We start from the raw sequence: 22,673 nt of genomic DNA on the forward strand, positions 1-22,673 counted from the left end.
TTGATTCAACTGTATTTTCAATTCCTCTATTTCTTTACTTTTTTCTACCTGGTCATTCTACTCATAATTGAGAGTGGGAAACTGAATTCTTTAACTATTTTTATAGAATTGTCTATTTCTCCCTTCAATTATGTCAATTTTTGCATCATATATTTTGATGGTCTGTTATTAAGTACTTAAAGGTTTACAATTACTGCATCTTAATATTATTTTTACAAATAGTATATAATGTCCTTCTTTGTCTCATGTAATTTTTTTTTTTTTTTAATTTAGAGTCCATTTTATCTGATACTAACATAGCCAATTCTGGTGTTCTGGTTACTGTATATGTGGAATATCCTTTTCCATCCCTTCACTTTCAGTCAACCTGTGTGTTTTGCTGTTAAGCTAGTCTCCTGTAGACAGCATATAATGGGATCACCCTTTTCTTACATTCTGCTAATCTCTTTTGATTGGATGGTTTAACCATTTACATTAAAACAATTATCGGTATAGAAGAACTAAACTGCCATTTTGCTTTGTTTTCCACGTGGCTTAGAGAAATTTTATCCCTTATGTCCTCCATGACTATATTTGTATTTAGTTGGCTTTTTTTTTTTTTTTTTTTTTTTTTACAGGCAGAGTGGACAGTGAGAGAGAGACAAAGAGAAAGGTCTTCCTTTTATTGCCGTTGGTTCACCCTCCAATGGCCGCCGCGGCCGGTGTGCTGTGGCCAGCGCAACGCGCTGATCCGATGGCAGGAGCCAGGTGCTTATCCAGGTCTCCCATGGGGTTGTAGGGCCCAAGGACCTGGGCCATCCTCCACTGCACTCCCTGGCCACAGCAAAGAGCTGGCCTGGAAGAGGGGCAAACGGGACAGAATCCAGCGCCCAGACCGGGACTAGAACCCGGTGTGCCGGCGCCGTGAGGCAGAGGATTAGCCTGTTGAGCCGCGGCGCCGGCCAGTTGGCATTTTTTAAGAACACTTAAATTCCTCTCTTATTTCCTATTATGTACATTATTTAGCTATATTTTGAGTGGTTATTATGGGTATTACACTTAACAACCTAAAAAGTAACACTAATTCAAGCCGGCGCCGCGGCTCACTAGGCTAATCCTCCGCCTCGCGGCGCCAGCACACCATGTTCTAGTCCCGGTCAGGTGCCGGATTCTGTCCCGGTTGCCCCTCTTCCAGGCCAGCTCTCTGCTGTGGCCAGGGAGTGCAGTGGAGGATGGCCCAAGTGCTTGGGCCCTGCACCCCATGGGAGACCAGGAGAAGCACCTGGCTCCTGGCTTCGGATCAGCGCGGTGTGCCGGCCGCGGCGGCCATTGGAGGGTGAACCAATGGCAAAGGAAGACCTTTCTCTCTGTCTCTCTCTCTCACTGTCCACTCTGCCTGTCAAAAAAAATAAATAAATAACACTAATTCAAATTTACACCAGATTAATTTCAGTTATATACAAAAACAATGGTCCTTTAACAGCTCCATATCTACTTCTCAACTGTTGTCACAAAATTACATCTCTATACATTGGATGTCCAAAAATATAAATGAATAATTACTGTAATGTGTAAGTCTCTGAGACCATGAAGAGTGGAGTTACACCATTGTTAAATTAATAGTGTCTTTTGTAATCATCCATGTTTTAACTTCTTCATAGATTTTGAGTTATTCTGTAGTATCTGTCATTTCAGCTGCAGTTTCGGCATTTCTTTCAGGGAAAGTTTAGTGATGAACTCCTTCAGTTTTTGTTTATCTGGGAATATCTGATTTTCTTCCTGACTTTTGAAGGATAGCTTGCCAGTTGTAGGATTCTTAGCTGAAAGTGTTTTTCTTTTAATAATTTAAATATATTGGCCTTTGCCTTCTGGCCTCCATATGATGAGAAATTTTGCTGATTATCGGAGATTCCTTGCATATGCTAAATTGTTTCTCTCTTGCTGCTTTCACAATTCCATCTGGCTTTCAGCACTTGGATTCTAATGTATCTTGTGTGGGTCTCTAAGCTTCTTGGATATTTACATTTAGGAAGTTTTGGGCTGTCCTTTCTTCAAAGATTCGGTCACAAGGTGTACATTTTTCTACCTGGTGGTGTGCCCTAGCCCCTTTGGCACCATTCCTTTTTCTTTCTACTTTTCTTCAATCTTTTTTGTTTCTTAGGCTCAATACCTTCTAGTTCTTCAGGTTTGCTGATTCTTTTTTCTGCCTACTCAAATCTGCCTTTTAATTTCTGTAGTGAAATTTTCATGTCAGTTAGTATACTTTTGGCTCATAAAATTCCTTTTGGGATTTTTAAGTTTTCTCTTTATTATTTCCACCTTGATCATATACTGTTTACTTGTTCTATGTCCTCCTTTAGTTCTTTATCTTCATGACAGCTGTTTCTTGTATGTTTTGTGATTTTTTTTTTTTGTTAAAAACTAGACATTTGCATCTCAAAACATCAGGTTGTCCTTTTCTCCCAAGGTCTGCTGGTTTCTGCTTTTCTGACTGTCACACTCTCTGCCAACAATCGCTCTGCGGAGTACATTTAAGGAGTTTTCAGGTCTTTTCTTAGCCTGGACCTCCCCTGGGTATGTATAATGACTTTGCAAGTTCCATTGAGTGTGCTGCTGCTTCTCAATGTTCTAATCTTCAATGTTTGCCTCCCACAAGAGAAAAATGAAGGGGAACAAAAAAGAAATGGTCTTTTAAATGCCCTTTTAGTCACTTTAGCAAGGGAAGAGTGTTGGGGGGGGGGCTTACAACAATGAGGGAAGGTACAACAATTAGAGAAGGTACAACAATGAGGGAAGGTACAACAATAGCCATTGTCTTTGTCTCTATCTCTGTGATCAGTAGAAACAATCCATGATCAGAACACAGATCCCTGATATGGGAGAACAGGGCCCTTTTGCCCATCATGGCATCCAGAAGCTGCAAGCAAGCTGCTCCAGGAATATATGCACCACTGCCTGCGATGGAGCTGGAGCTAGGTGGTGGCTATTGTGGTAAGAGCTGACATTTATTGAAATGAAACTCATTCTATAGTTAAAATCGTCCCCCTGGTAGTGGTAAGCCTGCAATATAGACTCCAGAGTTCCAAAGCAGTTATATGAGGTGGATTCTACTGGTGTACTAGTTTAGGTAGGGACAGATTTCTGCTGCTTCCCACTGTTCCACCTTCCCAGAATCCTATCTCTATTTTTTTTTTTTTTTAACAGGCAGAGTGGACAGTGAGAGAGAGAGACAGAGAGAAAGGTCTTCCTTTGCCGTTGGTTCACCCTCTAATGGCCGCCGCAGCTGACACGCTGCGGCCGGCGCACCGCGCTGATCTGATGGCAGGAGCCAGGTGCTTCTCCTGGTCTCCCATGGGGTGCAGGGCCCAAGCACTTGGGCCATCCTCCACTGCACTCCCTGGCCACAGCAGAGAGCTGGCCTGGAAGAGGGGCAAACGGGACAGAATCCGGTGCTCCGACCGGGACTAGAACCCGGTGTCCCGACGCCGCGAGGCGGAGGATTAGCCTAGTGAGCAGCAGCGCCGGCCCTATCTCTATTTTTTAAAGCATTTTATTTCCCAAAAGTGTATTTGTATGTAAAAAAATTTTTTTAAAGATTTATTTATTTGAAAGGCAGAGAGGGAGAGGGCGAGCCTCCATCCACTGGTTTATTCCTTAAATGGCCACCAACAGTCAGGGCTGGGCCAGGTCAAAGCCAAGGCCAGAGTTTCATCTGGGTCTCCCACAGAGGTAGCAGGGGCCCAAGCACTTGGGCCATCCTCTGCTGCTCTCCCCAAAAAATATTTTTAGTTTTTTGTAACAAAGTGCTTTACAAATTGTTTCTAGTAAACTGGTAGAAAATTACAAGGATCCATTCTAGGAAGTCACTGAATTTGCTTCTGATATGGACTTAACCAATTAAGTTAACCAAATCAGCCTTTTAAGGGTGATCTTGGGTATGGAAAAGGCTAATTTTGGTATTTTTAACCTAACATGTATTGCCTAACATACAAATCTTATCATCCTTCTACTAAAAACAAATCAAAATCTACTTTTGGGGGACAGTGTAGTGGTATAGAGGGTAAAGCTGCCCTTGGGGCACGGGTTTGTGTCCCAGCTGCTCCACTTTTGATCCAGCTCCCTGCTCTCTCTGCTAGTGGCCTGGGAAAAGCAATAGAAGATGGCCCAGTATCTGGGCCCTTGACACACATGAGACCTGGATGAAGCTCCTGGCTCCTGGCTTTGGTCTAGCCCAGCCCTGGCTGTTGTGGCCATTTGGGGAGTGAACCAGTGAACGGAAGATCTCTAACTCTGACTTTAAGTAAACAAATAAATCTTAAAAAAAAAAAAAAAAAAGGGTAGCACCTACTCTCAAGATCTCCATATTCTCAAAGGAAGAAAGAGTCTAAACTATTAAGAATGCCATACAACGTACTTCGTAACATGTTCCTTATCTAACCTATCTCTGTCTTCCTTTACGTTCACCACAAGCCCTATGATCTTCACATACTAAATTACTTACATGTCCCTGGAGCAAGATGAGGCCATCAAGTGGTGCTGGGGGGTGGAGTCTGTGGGCCCCCAGACGTGGGTAGAATGTTCTTCACAACCAGGCTGCCAGCTGTGCCTGGGAAGCCTGTCTCCAGACCAACCGGCATCTCCCCCACTAACTGCTGCATGTGTGACCTTGCGGCTTTAAGTCACACCTTTGAGGGGGTGCAATCTTTCACCCAGAGCTGGCAGAGGAAGGGGCTGAGACCCTGGGGAGAGTCAGACTGGCTCCGGGAGATCCCGGCTATCTTATGTGACCTTGCTGTTTTAAATCATGCCTTCAAGTTAGTTGCAATCTTCCACGCAGAGCTAGCACAGGAGGGGGCTGAGCCCCTAAGGGGGAGACAGGCCATCTCCAGGAGACCCCCTGCTATCTCCATGCACTCCAAGCCAATCAACATACTGTATGTGGAACTCCCATCCAATAGGCACCCCCAATAGGACGAGTCAATGAACAGACAGTAATGTCTTAAAAACCCTGGATACTTCCTCAAAACCAGCACTTGGTCTCCTCTCGGACCAGACACTTTTCTGTCAAATAGAAGTTTCTGCCTATTTGCAAATCATTTCCTGGCTGTTTATTTCTATACTAAGCTGAGGAAAAGAAGCCAGCGAAACTCACTCCTGTGACCGCTCTCCCCTCCGTGACCGGTAACCCAGGATACGACCGCTCCTCCTCTGTCCTTCCACTCCTGACCGGACACTTCCTCAGCCAGGAGTACTCCTTCTGCCTCATTTTATCTCCGCTGGCACTCTAGATTGTGATTCAAGTTCTAGCTCAATTGTCTACTTCACTGAGAAATATTTTCAGTGTTTCTAGGCAAAGTGAGCTACTCATTGCCTCAGATTCCATCATGCTTTTCACTCAACTTTGTTACATATTTTCTCAGCAGTTAGCAGAGTACCCTGTACATAATATGTACATAATGTGAGGGCTTGAACAAGAAACATAGGCATCCAAAACCTAGCAGATAATAAGATACCCATATTTCCCATATTTCTTTCTTTTTCTTTTTGACAGGCAGAGTGGACAGTGAGAGAGAGAAACAGAGAGAAAGGTCTTCCTTTGCCGTTGGTTCACTCCCCAATGGCCACTGCGGCTGGCGCACCGCGCTGATATGAAGCCAGGAGCCAGGTGCTTCTCCTGGTCTCCTACACGGGTGCAGGGCCCAAGCACTTGGGCCATCCTCCACTGTACTCCTGGGCCACAGCAGAGAGCTGGACTGGAGAGGAGCAACGGGGACAGAATCCGGCGCCCCAACCGGGACTAGAACCGGGTGTGCCGGCTCCGCAGGCGGAGGATTAGCCTATTGAGCCGCGGCGCCAGCCGATACCCATATTTCTTAAATCCATGCAGATGAACTTTCGAAAACAAGATTTAACTGCTAGGAACATTCAAGTTTTCAATACATCTTTGGATTGGTAATTATAATATAAAACCTATTATACAATTTAAATAATTTATTTTTTATTTTAAAGGCAGAGAGAGATGGAGACAGAGAGAGATCTGTTGGTTGGTTCACTCCCCAGATGTCTACAACAGCTAGGGCTAGGCAGAATGACACCAATAGCCTGGAACTCAATCCCGATCTCCCACATGTGTGGCAGGGACTTAACCACAGGAACTCTCACTGCTGTCTCCCAGGCTGTGCATCAGCCGAGAGCTGGAACTGGAGAGGGGCTGGCAGCTGAACCCAGGCTCCGATACACAATGTGGGCATCCCAAGTGGCATCTTAACCACTGTCTCAAATGCCTACACCAAGACATAGTCTATTACAATTTAAAAAGATGGAATTTTACTTGTACTATCGTTTTTATATCATCCCTTTTTAAAGCTACGGTTCAGGATATACTACAAATTTTTGTATATATATGAGGGTTATTAAAAGTTTCATGGAAAATTTGCTTTATCTTTAATACAACTTTTCCATGAACTTTCTGAAGTACCTACACTTAGTCTATTCCTATCTCTAGTCTCACAAGATCAATGTTCTTATCTCTTTTTTTTATCCACTCCAAAAACAGAGTTCCAATTCATTTTAACGTAATTAAGGAGAACCTTTAAATTCATTTCCTGACTAGCTTCATAAAAAAGTAAACAAGAAAAAAGATCTAAAAATTTTTCAAAATTCTAGAGCAAATACTAAGTGAAATCTTTTATAGTTTCAGAATGTGTAATACCATAAAAGAGGACTTTCTGTGTACTGTGGAAAACATTAGTTGTAATAAATCATTTTTAATGAAGCAAGGTCAAAAAGGTTATTATAATATTCTGCATTCCATTGTAGTTCATGTCATCTGATATTAACAAGAGTCTAATCACATTTCCTAATAAGAACTTCAAACCTTGATATCGCAGTGAGATGAATACAAAATTAGGGTCATATGTTTCTTTTTTTTTCATAGAACACCATAAAATAAGTCTAGAAACACAAAAAGATCTTTTAAAATACTTGTTCATAAAAAAGTAAATTATGTCCTATCTTCAGAGAAAAGCCATATCGAAATGCTGGTTTTTTAGGTAAGCAAACCATGAAGTTCAACCCTTCTTGAGAAGGCACATGGAGTCCCTAATTCATAGGCTGGAGACTCCTTGTAGTACCACTGACGTCTTGCCAAAGGTCCATTCTCCCATGAGCAAATGAGTCAGCTACTCTCTGTGCCTATGCCAGGAGTGAGAAACTAGAGAGCAGGTACCTTTATCAGAATAGGTGTGCTCTAACGCATGGAGATCCGGCAACAGGTGGATACAGTTTATGCAGCAGTAGGTGAAGAAATCAAGGACGACCACCTTGCCACACAGGTCCTTGTAGACAGAAATGGGCTCTTCTGTGTTCAGCCATTCTAGTCCTGAAATTCACACAAAAGACTGATTAAAGGAAAAGACAAAAAAATTGATCTAAACTTCCCCCAATACATGTGAATCCGTTTTTTGTACAACTAGCGCACACAGTCAAGGGACTACAGATTTAGCATCATTCAGGCTGTGGTGAATTTACTGTTATTAAAGAGCACCTTTTTCTATCAGTAAATAAAAGACATGATGTCTCTTCATGACTGTGACAAAACAGGCGTTTGTGACTGGAAGCAAAAGACCAAGAAGGCAGGACTGTAGAGATTCAAAGGTGGAAGCAGGAAGAGAAGGAGGGAATGGCAGCACAGCTAAGGGAAGTAGGAGGGGTGGAGGATGGGAAGCTGCTATCAGGAGGCATCCGCAAACACAGCAAGAAAAAGCTACTGAATTCCTTCAGAAATGTGTGATAGTCCATGTATGAAAGAAAAACAACACAAAAACAAGAGGAAATTTCAAATATGCAGAGAACCTAACTGCATACACAATTAGGTATTAAGAATGAAGATCAAGCTTAAAAATAGTAACACAACTAAACCTCAAAAAGAGTGAAATGTATGCAAGGATAAACATACACAATGCCTAAGCCAATTTCATAAGAGAAGCTGGAATGTCCTGAATTTAGATGAGATACTAAATAGAAAACAAAATATCGGAAATGCAAAATTCAGAAAACACAGTTACTGTTACAGATTTCAGGGAAGCAACATTAATATTGATGAAGAACATGTTCCATCTTTCCAAAGAAAACATCTCGTTAATCTGTACTTTTGGAAATCAGAATTTACAATTACTTGACTATGAGTCACAATTTTAACTCCATACTTATGCAGAAAGATTTTGTTAAACTAATATTAAAAATACAGCATCTTGATTTAACCATTTTAAGAAAACACAGATATTAACTTTATTGGTCCTAAGTGAGTAAGTGCAGATATTCAAATTACTCATACCTTAAAGGAGGTATTTGGAAACATTTTATAGAAACCTAAAGCCAGTTCCCCTCTACTCAGAGGGGACAAATTCCAAGACCCTGATTGGATGCTGGAAACAGTCATATGGCCAAACCCTACAATGCCTTTTCTATTCAATTAAGCACATATTGGGCACAGTGTCTGATAATTTTTTGCAGTTTAAGGTGCAACTGGAAAACTAGCACTGATTTCTTTGTAGTTTTCCCAATTTCAAAGACAGAAGATCCTTTCTTATGTAGATCTTAGAAACCTCCACAGGGGAAACACCTTCTTCCCTTTAGTGGAGAACTTGCACCTTTTCACTTAAGGCAAGCGCTGCTTACATTCTCCGGCATGTCTGATTTGTCAGCAGCACTATTCTTGTGCTTTGGGGCCGTGATTAAGTAAAGCAAGGGTTACCTGGACAAAGTACTGTGATATCCAGAGAGCTGATCTGATACTGACACAGCTCCTATAGTATGTGGTGCAACCGAGGATTCAAACCCTGGGCGCCACGCAGCAGGAAGGCATGGCGGCACAGCATTTCAGTGCACCACGCAGAATGAAGTACAATTAAAACTTATATTTCTGGAATTTTCCCATGCAATATTTTCAAACCACATCTGACCACAGGTAACTGAAAACAGATAAACAGGGATGACTGCAGTAACTAATGCCTAATAATAGTAAATGCAGATGCTCAATTATGACAAAACTCTAGAAAAAAAAAAAATCTGAAGCCAAACTAGTATTTCTGCCACACAGTCCAAACTGTGAGGTTTCAGAGTAGTGACCCCTTAGTTATCCATTCTGACAGTTAGTCATATACCAGATCAAGTATGACACGGAACACAACACTAATTAATGGATACTCGGATTTCACATCATATTTGTCAAACATGTGTTTATGAATCTGTCTTCTATGACTTTTCTGTAAAAGTCAAGAGTGACAGATTGAGAGGTAGGGAAAGAATCAGGGGCCAGCACTGTGGCATCGTCGGTGAAGCCTCCACTATGGCGCCAGAATCCCATAGGGGCGCCGGTTCAAGTCCCAGCTGCTCCTCTTCCAATCCAGCTCCTGCTATGGCCTGGGAAAGCAGTAGAAGATGGCCCAAGTCCTTGGGCCCCTGCACCTATGTGGGAGACCCAGAAGCCGCCTCCGATCCTGGCTTCAGATGGGCTCAGCTCCAGCCATTGTGGCTACCTGGGGAGTGAACCAGTGGATGGAAGACCTTTCTCTCTCTTCTCTGTCTGTAGCTCTACCTCTCAAATAAACAAAATCTTAAAAAAAAAAAAAAAAAAAAAAAAAACTTCAGTTACTGTGCTACGTGCTTACCAGACTTAATCATACTAACAGTATATTTTACAACAACAATTAATACAATAAACTACTAACACTTTGTAAGCTGTCTTCTGAATTAAGAGCTTTCAATGTTACCTCTATACCATAACTCTGAAAGGGAAATACTTGTTCCATTTTACAAGTGAGAAAAGTAAGGCTTGGATAAGTCAAGTAACACATTCAAAATTACATATAAGGAATGGATTAACAGGGATTTAATCCCAGGTCTGTTGGGATCGAACCACTACACTGCTCTGCCTGCCATACACTTTTTTTTTTTTCTAGAAAATGAACAGTGTTGGAGGAAGGATATTTATGACTTCCCAATTACAGTTTACTGATAAAGAAACCAAGGAAATGAATATTCATTTTTTCTAGAAGTCTGACCTCAATAATCAGGCCCAGTACAAAATCTGGTTATCTCAAAGACAAAGCCTGAATATGTGTATTACTTGTGGGTCACAGAGGTCATAGCTCATGGCAATAAAAATACACTCCCTGTAAATACAAACAAGAGAAAACAAGCCCCCTCCCATCCTAGCTGGTGGTCTGCTTGCTGAGGGCAGTGTACAATGTAACAACCTTCTAAGTTTTCCAAAAGCATGTATTTACTGAGGTTTCTTTGATGTGGTAACACCCACTCAATTCTGCTGTAAGGATTCCACAGTATTTCAAATCCAATATAAGATTAATATCAGAAAAACTAAGCCCTTGTCAGCGCCAGTGCAAAAAGCTTGGAAAAACACCCAAGAAAGACTGCAGTCAGAAGCAGGGTCTTCCGTGAGATCACTGAACCCTGCCGCATCCAACCAATTAACTATACATGTGGTGTCAGAGCGATGCCAGGACACAAGCCAACAGCACCAGGCAAAAACGACGCCACTCCCAACCACGGGAGGTACAGTTTCATTCCAAACAGCGCTCCTGGGCCAAAGGCTCACACAGGTGGGCCCGGCTGCCGTGGACCCGGATCTTAACAATGAGAAGGCTGGGGGCCTGGAGCGCAGAGCGCGCGGCCGGTCTGGGGTCCGCAGGTTGGCACTGAGCCCTGGCAGCTACTTACGGGCGAGGGAGGCCCGGGACAAGGCACTCGGCCAGGTCCCCTGGGGGAACCCCCCTTCCTCACCTGCGAAGCCAGCGCCTCCCCGGGCTGCAGGGACACTAAATAAGGTGACAGGCGCTGGCACGGGGACAACTGCGTGTGGCACACGGGGTGATCTGTGTCAGCTAGGACGACGACGCTGGGAACCCGCCCGAGGGCGAGCGGGTGGCCCGGAGGCCACTGTACACTCCTGGAGAGTCAGGCCCCCGCCGCCCGGGGACAGCCAGGCCCCGCGGAGCGCGCGACCCCGCCGCGCCCCCCGCCCCAGGGGAGGAGGGGAGGCCCCAGGAGGGGCGCGCCGCCCGCGCTCACCTCGCGGGAACTCGGGCACGGCCAAGTCCTGCTCCCAGCCGTCCACCTTCTGCAGATACTGGTAGACCAGGCCGTCCTTCTCCTGCGGCGTGACGGCGTCGAGCAGGGCGTACTCCAGCGAGGTCTGCGCGGGCAGCAGGCCCGCCAGGCTGCAGCCCCGGGCGCCGGGCGCCGCCATGTTCCCTCGCGGCTCCCGAGGCGGCCGTGGGAGAGGACGCGGTCACGGGCTTCGGGTTTCCGGCCGGCACATTCACCTCACCCGCCGCCTGACCCGCTCCACCCCACCGACGCGTGCTTCTTTTGTAGGCATGCGTACAAATGCCGAAGTCCAAGTAATCGCGATTCCCAGGCACGTAGTTAAACTCTTCGTCCCGACCCACCCCGCCCTTCCTCGGTCCCCTGCCGCCGCTAAGCCTGGACATTCGGAGCGCCAGATTCGACATGGAAAAGGCTCCTGGGACACCGTCCTAGATACTCTAAGGGAACATTCCCGCCACCTCCACTTTGGAAACCAGCAGGGGTTAGAATAGAACATTTGAAAATAGTCCGTAGAGCTAAAGGACACACTAACGAGAAACTTTTTAAATCCCCCGCCTTTAGAACGCTACCCGCAGATTCGACACAGCTTACGCAGCCGGGAAGCTTTTCCCGCCAAGACGCGGAAGGTCACAGAGGTAGGGGTATCCTCAAGGGACAAGGCTTTTTAAGTTGCGGGTGGCTGGCCAGCGCTTTGGCTTGTACATACACACGCTGGGAGTGCGGAAAGTGCGGGCGCGAATGGACTGTCAGCCGAGCCGGGAAGGGGGCCCCGGAGGGGAGCGGACGCAGCTGGAGCTGCTCCCTCAGGGCGCGGTGGCAGGTGGGCGGCGGGGTGGGGACGTGGGGGCGTGCCGCTGAGCCTGCAGAAAGCCGGGGCTCCGGCGGCTTGTGTGGGAGCTGTGCTGAACCTGCCGAGGGCGAAGGTCCCGCTCAGCGGCTCGGCGGCCTCGACGTTCCGAGGAGAAGCCCGGCCGGGGGTGGGGGCCGGGGTCCTGGAGTCTCATGGGGGGCAGGCTGGCTGCCTGCAGGACTGACCGCCTCCGGGGTGCCCTCCGTGCACACGGAGCTTCACCTGCGCTCTGTTCACTGTGCAGGGGCTGCCCTTCGCTGCCGGAGAGGAGGACGGGCCGGGAAACTGAGGCTGTCAGATACCGGGCCTCTGATGACGGTGTGGCTGATGGAGTAGCCGCTTCGTGTTCGGGACACTGGCGAAGCCGGCTGGACAGGTGTCCGCTCGAAAAGGAGGTGGCCTTTGCTCCCTCACGGTTTTCCAGCGCTCCTAGGATTAAGCTGTTGCACCTGGCGCTTCACTTGCGAAGTCTCGCTGATTCTTTTGAATCAATACCCGGACAAGGCCTGACTGCCTGAATGAGATAGAGCCACAGTGGGCCACCTCGCAGATGCTGCCGCTGGGATAGGTCCTCGTAACTCTATGGTGGTATTCATGGAACGGCAGTGTTCTCATTCCCAGCGCTGTAGAGATCCACGGAGTTAGTGGATACCTTGTTGCCTTGGTTTACTTATCCGCAAAACAATTCCATTGAAAAACTTGGCAACAAGAAATGGACTCTATGTATTAAAGGTTAGTGCTTCTTTTAATGATAAAAATCATTTTGCTATGTTGGAAGACACAACTTTGGAAGAAGATATCTGGGAATACAAATCTAAAAGAAAACCAAAACCAGTACATCCAAGTGGTTGCTCTGAACATATTCCAAAATCCGGTGAACAAGCAACAGATGGAAGAAACCAGCCGAAACCAAACAGAAACAAAAAAAGAACCAAAGGAGCTAAAGCAAAGGTGAAAGACCATGCAAGGCTCCTTGGAGAAACAGACTGTCAGACTTGCATAGCAGCTAGCCAGGGTTCCGACTGTGGAGATGGGATTCCGCCGTCCCAAGACACACAGGGCACACCACGAAAGCGCTGTAGGACTCGCCCAAACAAGCAAGTGTCCCCAAAGACACGGCCAGTTTACAGTGGACACTGTCCAAACTGCCAGATGCCTTTTTCTTCGCTGCTGGGCCAAACCCCCCGGTGGCATGTTTTTGAATGTTTGGATTCTCCTCCCGTCTCTGAAACAGGTAATACAAGAGAAAAAGTAGGGGTCTCCACATGTAGGTTAAAAGGTCTGCGTTGGGTCAGACACATCATTCCAGTGATCTGAAGAGGGCAAGCCGTGAACAAGCCAAAGGATGAGACCCTGCACCAGTCAGTGGTATGATTGCGAAGTTGCAAACCTGAGACAGTTTAAGTGCATTTTATTTCATAAAAATTCACAAACATAATTGTTTTCATAAAGGTTAATTGAACTCAGTAATATTAGGTATTTTCCTCTGACAATGACCATAATAAAGTAGGTGGTATTTTCATTTTGTAGATGAGGGTTCTTAAAAGTTAATTGCCCAATTTATGAACTTTTGTGGAACTATATAGAAAATTACAAATATAGCCTGGTTTCTAAGTACGGTTGTGTTGTAATCATCACGCAAGTGTGCAGGAAGAGAAGTTAGGAAGGAAAGGTAGTTGATTAAGATTCTAATGCAAATGCATCTATATGTTTTCATTATCTTTAACAATGTATAATAAATGTTGAATTTCACATGTAGAGATTCCTACTTAGAATATGTGGAGAATGGGTTGTGATTTGCATATTTTAAACCTATCTCAATTTTGTGAAAAATTTGAAAAACAGTCTAAAAGAGTATTTAATTTTTTTAAAAAAATATTTACTTATTTATTTGAGAGGTAGAGTTTCAGACAGAGAGAGGGAGAGACCGAAAGGTCTTCCATCCGCTGGCTCACTCCCCAAATGGCCACAATGGCTAGAGCTAGAAACTTCTTCTGGGTCTTCCACATGGGTGCAGGAGCCCAAGCACTTGAGCCATCTTCTGCTTTCTCAGGCTATAGCAGAGAGCTGGATCCAAAATGGAGTAGCCAGGATATGAGCTGACACCCATATGGAATGCCAGTGCCACAGGCAGAGGCTTAGCCTATGCCACAGTGCCGGCACCCAGATGTTTGATTTTAAAATAAGTATCTCTTGCGGCCGGTGCCATGGCTCAACAGGCTAATCCTCCGCCTTGTGGCACCAGCACACCGGGTTCTAGTCCCGGTCGAGGCGCTGGATTCTATCCCGGTTGCCCCTCTTCCAGGCCAGCTCTCTGCTATGGCCCGGGAAGGCAGTGGAGGATGGTCCAGGTCCTTGGGCCCTGCATCCGCATAGGAGACCAGGAGAAGCACCTGGCTCCTGGCTTCGGATCAGCGCAATGCACCAGCCACAGCGGCCATTGGAGGGTGAACCAATGGCAAAAAGGAAGACCTTTCTCTCTGTCTCTCTCTCTCACTATCCACTCTTGCAAAACCAGATTAGATCAAGGGTTGGTATTTTTTTAAAACTTATTTCAAGAGAGGTCTCTGGTTCAGTCCCCCTCCCCACCACCTGAAATGCCCACCACAGCCAGGGACTCAAACCCAGGCATTCCAACATGGAACGTGGTTCTCCCCAGTGGCATCATGACAGCTGTGCCAAATGCTGCTGCTCCGTCTCCCTCAACAAGTGTTGGTATTTGATGATGATCTTGATCATGCAGTTAAAAATAACTATTGTCATGAGGCCTCAAAGTAGGACGGGTGATTTTCTACCTGTAGGGTTAATTTATAGTGCTGATGTTGTCAAAGCTTATACTATATTCTTTTCTGTTTTAAAATTTTCAGAGTGTCCTGATGGTCTTCTGTGTACCTCAACCATTCCTTCCCATTACAAGAGATACACTCACCTCCTGCTTGCCCGGAGTAGGGCTGGTAATAGTCCCCCCAGCAGCCCAGTGCGGGAGTCAGGTGGTGGCTTCAGTGAGACTAATTCAGGCTTGCTTTGTTCCCTTGAGGAAAAATGCTCTCTGTATCAGAAACAAACTGGGAACTTAAAAAATGTTTCAAACGATCCCTTGTTAATGACAGAATGTCTAAAAAAATCTCATTCTCCTACTGAAACTGATAAAAAGATCTCTTCTACAAATTCTCAAATGTCCCAGCAAGCGCTACAATTTACAGATGCTGTTAAGAAAGACAAATTGGTAGGAGTTGCTTTGCCTCTTGCCGATGAGATGTTAAACAGCCAAAGCAACTCAAAACATATAAATTTGTCATTGCCAGAAAATGATGTTAGCAACTGTGAAATCTCCTATTCTCCACTTCAGAGTGATGAAGACACTTCTGATACAGATGAAAATCTGGATGGTTCACAACAGGAACTATTTTGTACTGAGAGCTCTAAAGATGGCAGCCTAGAGGACAATGGCAACTCTACTTCATTTGAAAAACTCCATGGGTCCTCACTGCAGGACCAAGAGGAGAGCTCCCACGAAGCAAATAGCTTCTTAACTCAGGACAAGTACAATGAAGAAGTGTACAGGTCCAGTGCTCTAAATAATTCGTCTCAGCTTATCCCCCCAAATAATGAGAGTATTATTTTATATGATGAGTCGGCAAGTAATGATGTTTATTCTCTGCTGTTTCCACCTGCATTAGCAGAGGCGTTTGCTGCCTCTAATTATCAGGCCCCTAAAACAAAACTCGATAAGCCAGAATTTCACTCATCTCAAAGGGATAAACAGAAAGAGCGGACTGAAGAGTCAGCTGTTCACAATCAAGCTTCCCTTCCAGCACTTAAAAGCGAAGAGTCAAAAGCTTTGGAAAACCAGAGAGGAGGGTATCTTTCTTTGCATCCAAGTCAAAGTAAAATTAGAGCGTTATCGGGTGAGAACCTCAGTGCTAAGAACAATGCGAATTCAGCATGTTCCTGCAGGAAGACATTAGACAATAGGCCAGATGGTGGTAAAGTCACAGTTTTAAATAGAGAAAGAATTTCTAGCACACCTCCTTCGGCTGAGTCTTTGAAAATATTGCCCTCTGGTCCTAAGTGTGATTCAAGACAGCCTTCTACTAAGGTAATGAAGCAGACGGACATAGGTGTGTATTTTGGACTACCACCCAAAAGAAAAGAAGAGAAATCGCCGAAGGGAAGTGCGTTAGAAGGGGTGGACCTAAACCAAGCTCAAAGTCCCAATGCAAAGAGGTCCCGGCAGTGCAAGAGGAAAGCAGAAACATCTTTAAGTGATTTAGAACTTGATGCAAAGAATGTAAACGAGAGTCCGCTCTCTGTGGAGCTTCCTAACGAGAGATCACAGCGTCAGAGAAAGCGACGTAAGAAGTCAAGTTCGCTACAGGAAGAAGTATGTCAGAAGAGGTCAGATCACCTTGCTAGTAATCCACTATCCAGAACAGTCAATTTAAGTGGAGACGAAGTCTTCGTAAGATCCGCTCATGGTGGGCTACAAAGAAGAAACTCAAAGATCTCAGAGTCGTCTGCTGCAAGAGAATTAAGAAAAAGGACATGCCCGTTCTATAAGAAAATACCTGGTAAGTTGAAATATCTGCTCAGTATAACAAAAGACAATGTTTTATTTAACATTATGATCATTGATCCTGGTGTGTATGACACAATTTGTATTGTATGTATTTTCTTTCAAAGATTTATTTATTTTACTTGAAAGAGTTACACAGAGAAGGAGAGGCAGAGAGAAAGAGAGACAGAGAGGTCTTCTATCCACTGGTTCACTCCCCAATTGGCTGCAATGGCCGGAGCTGCACCACTCTGAAGCCAGGAGCCAGGATCTTCTTCCAGGTCTCCCACGTGGGTGCAGGGGCCCAAGGACTTAGGCTATCTGCTGTTTTCCCAGGCCAGAGCAGGGAGCTGGATCAGAAGTGGAGCAGCTAGGACTTGTACCGATGCTCATGTTGGATGCCGGCACTGCAGGCAGCAGCTTTACCCGCTAAGCCACAGCGCTGGCCCAGATGTCAAAATTTTTTTACACCAAACTAATTTTTTTTTTTAAAGTATTTATTTTGAAAGAGTTACAGAGAGAGAGGGGTGAGAGACAGAGATCCTCCATCTGTTAGTTCACTCCTCAAATGGCTGCAATGGTAGGGGCTGAGCCAGCCCAAAGCCAGGAGCTTCATCCGGGTCTCCCGCATGAGTGACAGGGACCTAAACACTTGACCCATCCTCTGTTGCCCTTCCCAGGCCACTAGTAGCCAGGAAAGGAACCGGCGTCCAATGTGGGTGCCAGGGTCTCAGGGTCTCAAGCAACGGCTAAGCCACATTGCTAAACTTTTATTTATTTATTTATTTTTTGGACAGGCTGAGTGGATAGTGAGAGAGAGAGACAGAGAGAAAGGTCTTCCTTTTTGCCATTGATTCACCCTCCAATGGCTGCTGCGGCCGGCACATCTCGCTGATCCAAAGGCAGGAGCCAGGTGCTTCTCCTGGTCTCCCATGCGGGTGCAGGGCCCAAGGACCTGAGCCATCCTCCACTGCCTTCCTGGGCCATAGCAGAGAGCTGGCCTGGAAGAAGGGCAACCGGGATAGAATCTGGCGCCCCAACCGGGACTAGAACCCTGTGTGCGGGCGCCGCAAGGCGGAAGATTAGCCTGTTAAGCCACGGCACCGGCCAGCTAAACTTATCTTTTAACTCCATCTCCTACAAACTTTTTGAAGCATGCTCTAGGTTTTTTAATGTTTTTTTTTTTTTTGTCGAATTTTTTTGCTCCATTCAATTCATAAAATTTTTATTAAACATATTCTGTGTATAAGTTACCATACTAGACAGGAAGATATTACAGATTATAGAAAGATTAGTAGGAAAGCAATAGGGATTCAGTTGCATGCAGAAGAAGGGACGGCATCTCTAGCTATTTAAAAAAGAAAAAGGCAGTGTCTAAGCTCTTGTGAGAAAGTACCAAATACTCACATCTTCAAAGAGAGAAATATGTGTATTTCTGTATGTGTATGTGTACATATAAATTCCAAACATTTTAAATCATATTAGAACTTAGTTTTTGCATTTTCATAAGATTATAATTTCTTATGCCTGCACAGATGAGTTGGTAGAAAAATGTGTCATGAATTGAATTGAATTTTAAAAATTCAGTGTTCAGTAACTTCTGAAAAAATATAAAATAGAGCAAAAATATACTTGGTTTCAGAAAGATTTTGAAAAAGTATTTTATTAATTTCTAGATCTTTACTTTGTTCAGATTTTTGTGTAGATAGTAGCATTTATATGTCATATCAGTTTTGTTTTTAATAATTATTTCTATTTTTTTTATTTAAAGAAAAAAAATCTACTTATTTGAAAGGCAGAATTAGAGAAGGAGAGAGAGCTTCTATCCACTGTGTTGCTCCCCAAAGGGCTGTAATGGCCAGGGTTGGACTAGGCCAAAGCCAGGAACCTGGAACTCCATTCAGTTCTCCCACATGGGTAGCAAGGGCCCAAGCACCTGAGCCATCTTTTCTTTTTTTTTTTTCTTTCTTTCTTTTTTTTGACAGGCAGAGTTAGACAGAGAGAAAGGTCTTCCTTCTGTTGGTTCACCCCCCAAATGGCTGCCATGGCCGGTGCACTGCGCCAATCTGAAGCCAGGAGCCAGGTGCTCCTTCCTGGTCTCCCATGTGGGTGCAGGGCCCAAGCACTTGGGCCATCCTCCACTGCCTTCCCGGGCCACAGCAGAGAGCTGGACTGGAAGAGGAGCAATCGGGACAGAATCCGGTGCCCCAACCGGGACTAGAACCCGGGGTGCCAGCGCCACAGGCAGAGGATTAGCCTAGTGAGCTGTGATGCTGGCCCTGAGCCATCTTTTCTGCTTTCCCAGGTGCATTAGCAGGGAGCTGGATCAGAAGTGGAACAGCTGAGATTCAAACCAGCACTCATATGGGGTGCTGTCATTGTAAGCATTGGCTTAACTTGTTACACCACATTGCCAGCCCCTTGATTAATTTACTATACTTTAAATGAGCCTAAAACTAATAAGCCATATGTTGAAACCTCAGTAGACCTGTGAAATTCTGCTTATTTACTTGCATACCAGCTGTCAGCACCCCAATTATTTCCTGAGCGCATTTTAGAATAGAATTTATTGGCCCTTTTTTCATTATTGCTCCTTTAGTGGGATGCCATAGAAGTTTTCTCTTGTCCCCAGCCCCATACCCATACCTACTTCCACACTGCCATGAAATTCAAAGACCATAGGTATCTTTTATTATTCTGAGGCTTTTGGAGGGCCACAGACTTTTATAATATTTAAGGTTATTTTGGCCCTCAACCACTTTTTGCCCACATAAAAGCATATTCATGGTGTCCCCATTGGGAATTCATGCTTTAAAAGAAAGTTAGCCTTGTTGCTGTTTTGCATAAGTAAAGAATTTTAGCTGCCTGGCATGTGTCATGAAGCTATTCACTAAACAAGCGATTGATTTGTAGCATTAGGATTTTGATTTTTTTTTTTTTTTTTTTTTTTTTTTTTGGTGGGGGAGAGTGCAGTTATTTACAAGCACAAAAATCTCTGGGGTTGTTCAGTAGAAATATGACTTGTTCCCATTTCTGATATAACTTTTTGCTAAATTTATGTGTGATGCATTTTTAAATACATTAGTGTTAAATTGGAAATGAGCTACAAAGAGGATAGAGGGCTCGTTACGATCACATTGACACCTTGTTGGCGCTCGCTCATCCTGCCGTGTTGCTGTCTATTGCAGAAGCTGGCTTTACGGTGGATGCCTTTCAGTATGGCGTGATTGAAGGCTGCTCCGCCTATTTTCTCACACATTTTCATTCTGATCATTATGCGGGGTTGTCTAAAAACTCCACATTTCCAGTTTATTGCACTGAGGTAAGTTTTAGTGTTCTAAATAAGGACTTTGTACATTGGGGCAGATTTGTAAGCAAGTTGCTTAAAAGGAAACAAAAACTGTAAGATCTGTCATTCTGCTAGAAAAGATAGGGGATTCCACATTGAGGTTCTCTTTTTTTTTTTTTTTTTTTGACAGGCAGAGTGGACAGTGAGAGAGAGACAGAAAGGTCTTCTTTTTGCCGTTGGTTCACCCTCCAATGGCCGCCGCGGTAGGCACGCTGCGGCCGGCGCACCGCACTGATCCGATGGCAGGAGCCAGGTGTTTATCCTGGTCTCCCATGGGGTGCAGGGCCCAAGCACTTGGGCCATCCTCCACTGCACTCCCTGGCCACAGCAGAGAGCTGGCCTGGAAGAGGGGCAACCGGGACAGGATCGGTGCCCCGACCGGGACTAGAACCCGGTGTGCCGGCGCCACAAGGCGGAGGATTAGCCTAGTGAGCCGCGGCACCGGCCTCTACATTGAGGTTCTAAAATGAGTTGATGTCAGTTTTTAAGAAACATGTTTTATTACAAGGGAAAAATTGGTATACCAAAAAAATAAAAAACCTCAAATGCATTCTGTAGACATTCTTTGAGTGCTAAATAGATACACATGGCAAAATGCCTGACTTTTAAGGAGCTTGAAGCCCCCAAGAGAAAGATTCACAAATGAAAGCATACCAGGACTGAAGTGTCAGCAGAGAATGAGTAGAGTGCCTGGGAACAGAGAGAAGGGAGTGCCTTACTCTCCTCCAGGCTCAGGTTAGGAGAAGTTTTGTAGGGGAAGAGATACTTTGAACTGATTATTCCGAGGTACACATTTTAACCTCTGAAACTCAGGACTGTAGCTAGAATTTGTCTTAATCCTCACGGTGCTCCTGAAGTGTCTTGTTTTTATTAGTGAGGCTTCTGAGGTTTGGAGAAGTTCAGTGACATCTGCCAAGTCATAACAAGTGGCAGAGCCCGAGTTTGAATGCAGATCCCTCTGATTCGGAATCCAGCAGAGGAAAGAGGAGAGAGCGTTACAGGTGAGAGTAGAGTTTATGTGAAGAACGGTTAACAAGCCTTTCTAGGCATTTCAGATAATTCAGAATGGTGAGAACTGGAGACAGGGAGTGGCGAGAGAGAAACCCAAAGGAATGAGCAGGGACCAGATCAAAAGGGGTTTTGTACCTCATACTGGGAATGATGGACTTTCTCCAGGTAAGGGAGAGCCAGTGACTGTTCAAGCAGGGGAGTGACATGATTGAATAAAGAAGTTGTTCTGGCGTGGTGGTGTGTTTATGTGAATCTAAGTGGAAAAACAGGGAGATTATTAAGATACTGAAGTTCTAAATTAGATATGAAATAAAATAGTGTTTATATCAGCAATAAGCATATCCTGTTTTGCAGATAACTGGCAATTTGTTGAAAAACAAGCTTCATGTGCAAGAACAATATATCCATACATTGCCAATGGACACTGAATGTGTAGTGAATGGTGTGAAAGTTGTTTTGCTTGATGCCAATCAGTAAGTATTAAAAGTTATATCAATAGTAGCTCATTCTTTAAATGTTCAAAAGGAAAACACACTGGCATGGTTATGTAACAACTTTTTTATTAAAATTAATGTGGTTGATATTTCTTACAACTTGAATAAAACATTTCTATTTTTGAAAAAAAAAAGTTCTCAGCCTGCGCTGTGGCATAGTAGGCTAAGCTTCTGCCTGCAGAGCCCAGCATCCCATATAGGCTCCAGTTCAAGTCCTGGCTGCTCCACTTCTGATCCAGCTCCCTGCTATGGCCTGGCAAAGCAGTAGAAGATGGTCCAAGTGCTTGGGCCCCTAAACCCACATGAGAAACCTGGAAGATGCTCCTGGCTTCAGATTGTTCCAGTTCTGGGCATTGCGGCCATTTGGGGAGTGAACCAGAGGATGGAAGACCTCTCTCTCTCTCTTTGTAACTCTGCTTCTCAAATAATAAATAAATCTTTTAAAAAATAAAGTTCCCAAATGTAGAATCAGAAATGAAATCTAGATAGCTTCTCAATGTTATCTAACCCATTTTTATCCAGTTTAAATTGCTATATTTGACGTATGATATTCGATCTTATTACTTTAAAAACACTTTAACATATTGCTGCTAATCTTCACAAGATCACCATTTGGTATTTTATTTATGTAAGTTAACAGCTTGTATTCCATGTAATTCCGAGAATTGCCCGTGCACATTCTTGTGCACACACACTCACACAAACACACACACACGCAAACCAAGAAATCTTTCAGGCTTTAGCTATTCAAGATCTGGGAGATTTTTTTTCTTGCATATGATACTGTTAAACTTGGGCTTGGGCTGCTCAGGCTGAACAGCCAATTCACCAGAGATCAGAGTTGACACAAAGAAACAGGTTTATTCAAGAGGCTAGCATTTGGGAGAAAAGCAGAGAACTTCAGTCTCAAAAGGGCTTTTCCCAGTTTGTAAATTAGCAGGAGGACTTTTTTTTTTTAAGATTTATTTATTTGAAAGCCAGAGTTACACAGAGAGAAGGAGAGGCAGAGAGAGAGATCTTCCATCCACTGGTTCACTCCCCAGAGGGCTGCAACGGCCGGAGCTACGCTGATCCGAAGCCAGGAGCCAGGAGCTAGGAGCTATTTCCGGGTCTCCCACATGAGTGCAGGGGCCCAGGGACTTGGGCCATCTTCTACTGCTTTCCCAGGCCATAGAAGAGAGCTGGATCGGAAGTGGAGCAGCCAGTACTCGAACTGGCGCCCACATGGGATGCCAGCACTGCAGGTGGCTGCTTTACCTGCTACACTACAGCACCAGCCCCACAGGAGGACTTTTGAAGGGAGCA

General features: G+C 44.7%; 2 protein-coding genes across 3 annotated transcripts in view; one reads left to right on the forward strand and one right to left on the reverse strand.

Annotated features, from left to right (window-relative positions):
* Nucleotides 1–11,457, reverse strand: part of NHLRC2 (NHL repeat containing 2) — a 58,626-nt gene extending 47,169 nt beyond the window's left edge. Inside the window, exons 1-2 of the mRNA XM_062214928.1 lie at nucleotides 11,071–11,457; nucleotides 7,208–7,360 (exon numbers count right to left, since the gene is read on the reverse strand). Coding sequence (XP_062070912.1) covers nucleotides 7,208–7,360; nucleotides 11,071–11,248 — 331 coding nt within the window. The 5' untranslated portion in view covers nucleotides 11,249–11,457. The remainder of the gene's footprint in view (nucleotides 1–7,207; nucleotides 7,361–11,070) is intronic.
* Nucleotides 11,458–11,480: 23 nt separating this feature from the next.
* DCLRE1A (DNA cross-link repair 1A) overlaps nucleotides 11,481–22,673 on the forward strand; it is a 28,431-nt gene continuing 17,238 nt past the window's right edge. For both annotated transcript variants that reach the window (XM_062214925.1, XM_062214927.1), the window contains exons 1-5: nucleotides 11,481–11,744; nucleotides 12,204–13,193; nucleotides 14,827–16,530; nucleotides 19,703–19,836; nucleotides 21,229–21,347. In XM_062214925.1, coding sequence (XP_062070909.1) covers nucleotides 12,728–13,193; nucleotides 14,827–16,530; nucleotides 19,703–19,836; nucleotides 21,229–21,347 — 2,423 coding nt within the window. In that variant the 5' untranslated portion in view covers nucleotides 11,481–11,744; nucleotides 12,204–12,727. The remainder of the gene's footprint in view (nucleotides 11,745–12,203; nucleotides 13,194–14,826; nucleotides 16,531–19,702; nucleotides 19,837–21,228; nucleotides 21,348–22,673) is intronic.

The sequence above is a fragment of the Lepus europaeus genome, chromosome 17 (genome assembly GCF_033115175.1).
Source record: "Lepus europaeus isolate LE1 chromosome 17, mLepTim1.pri, whole genome shotgun sequence".
Classification (NCBI taxonomy): domain Eukaryota; kingdom Metazoa; phylum Chordata; class Mammalia; order Lagomorpha; family Leporidae; genus Lepus; species Lepus europaeus.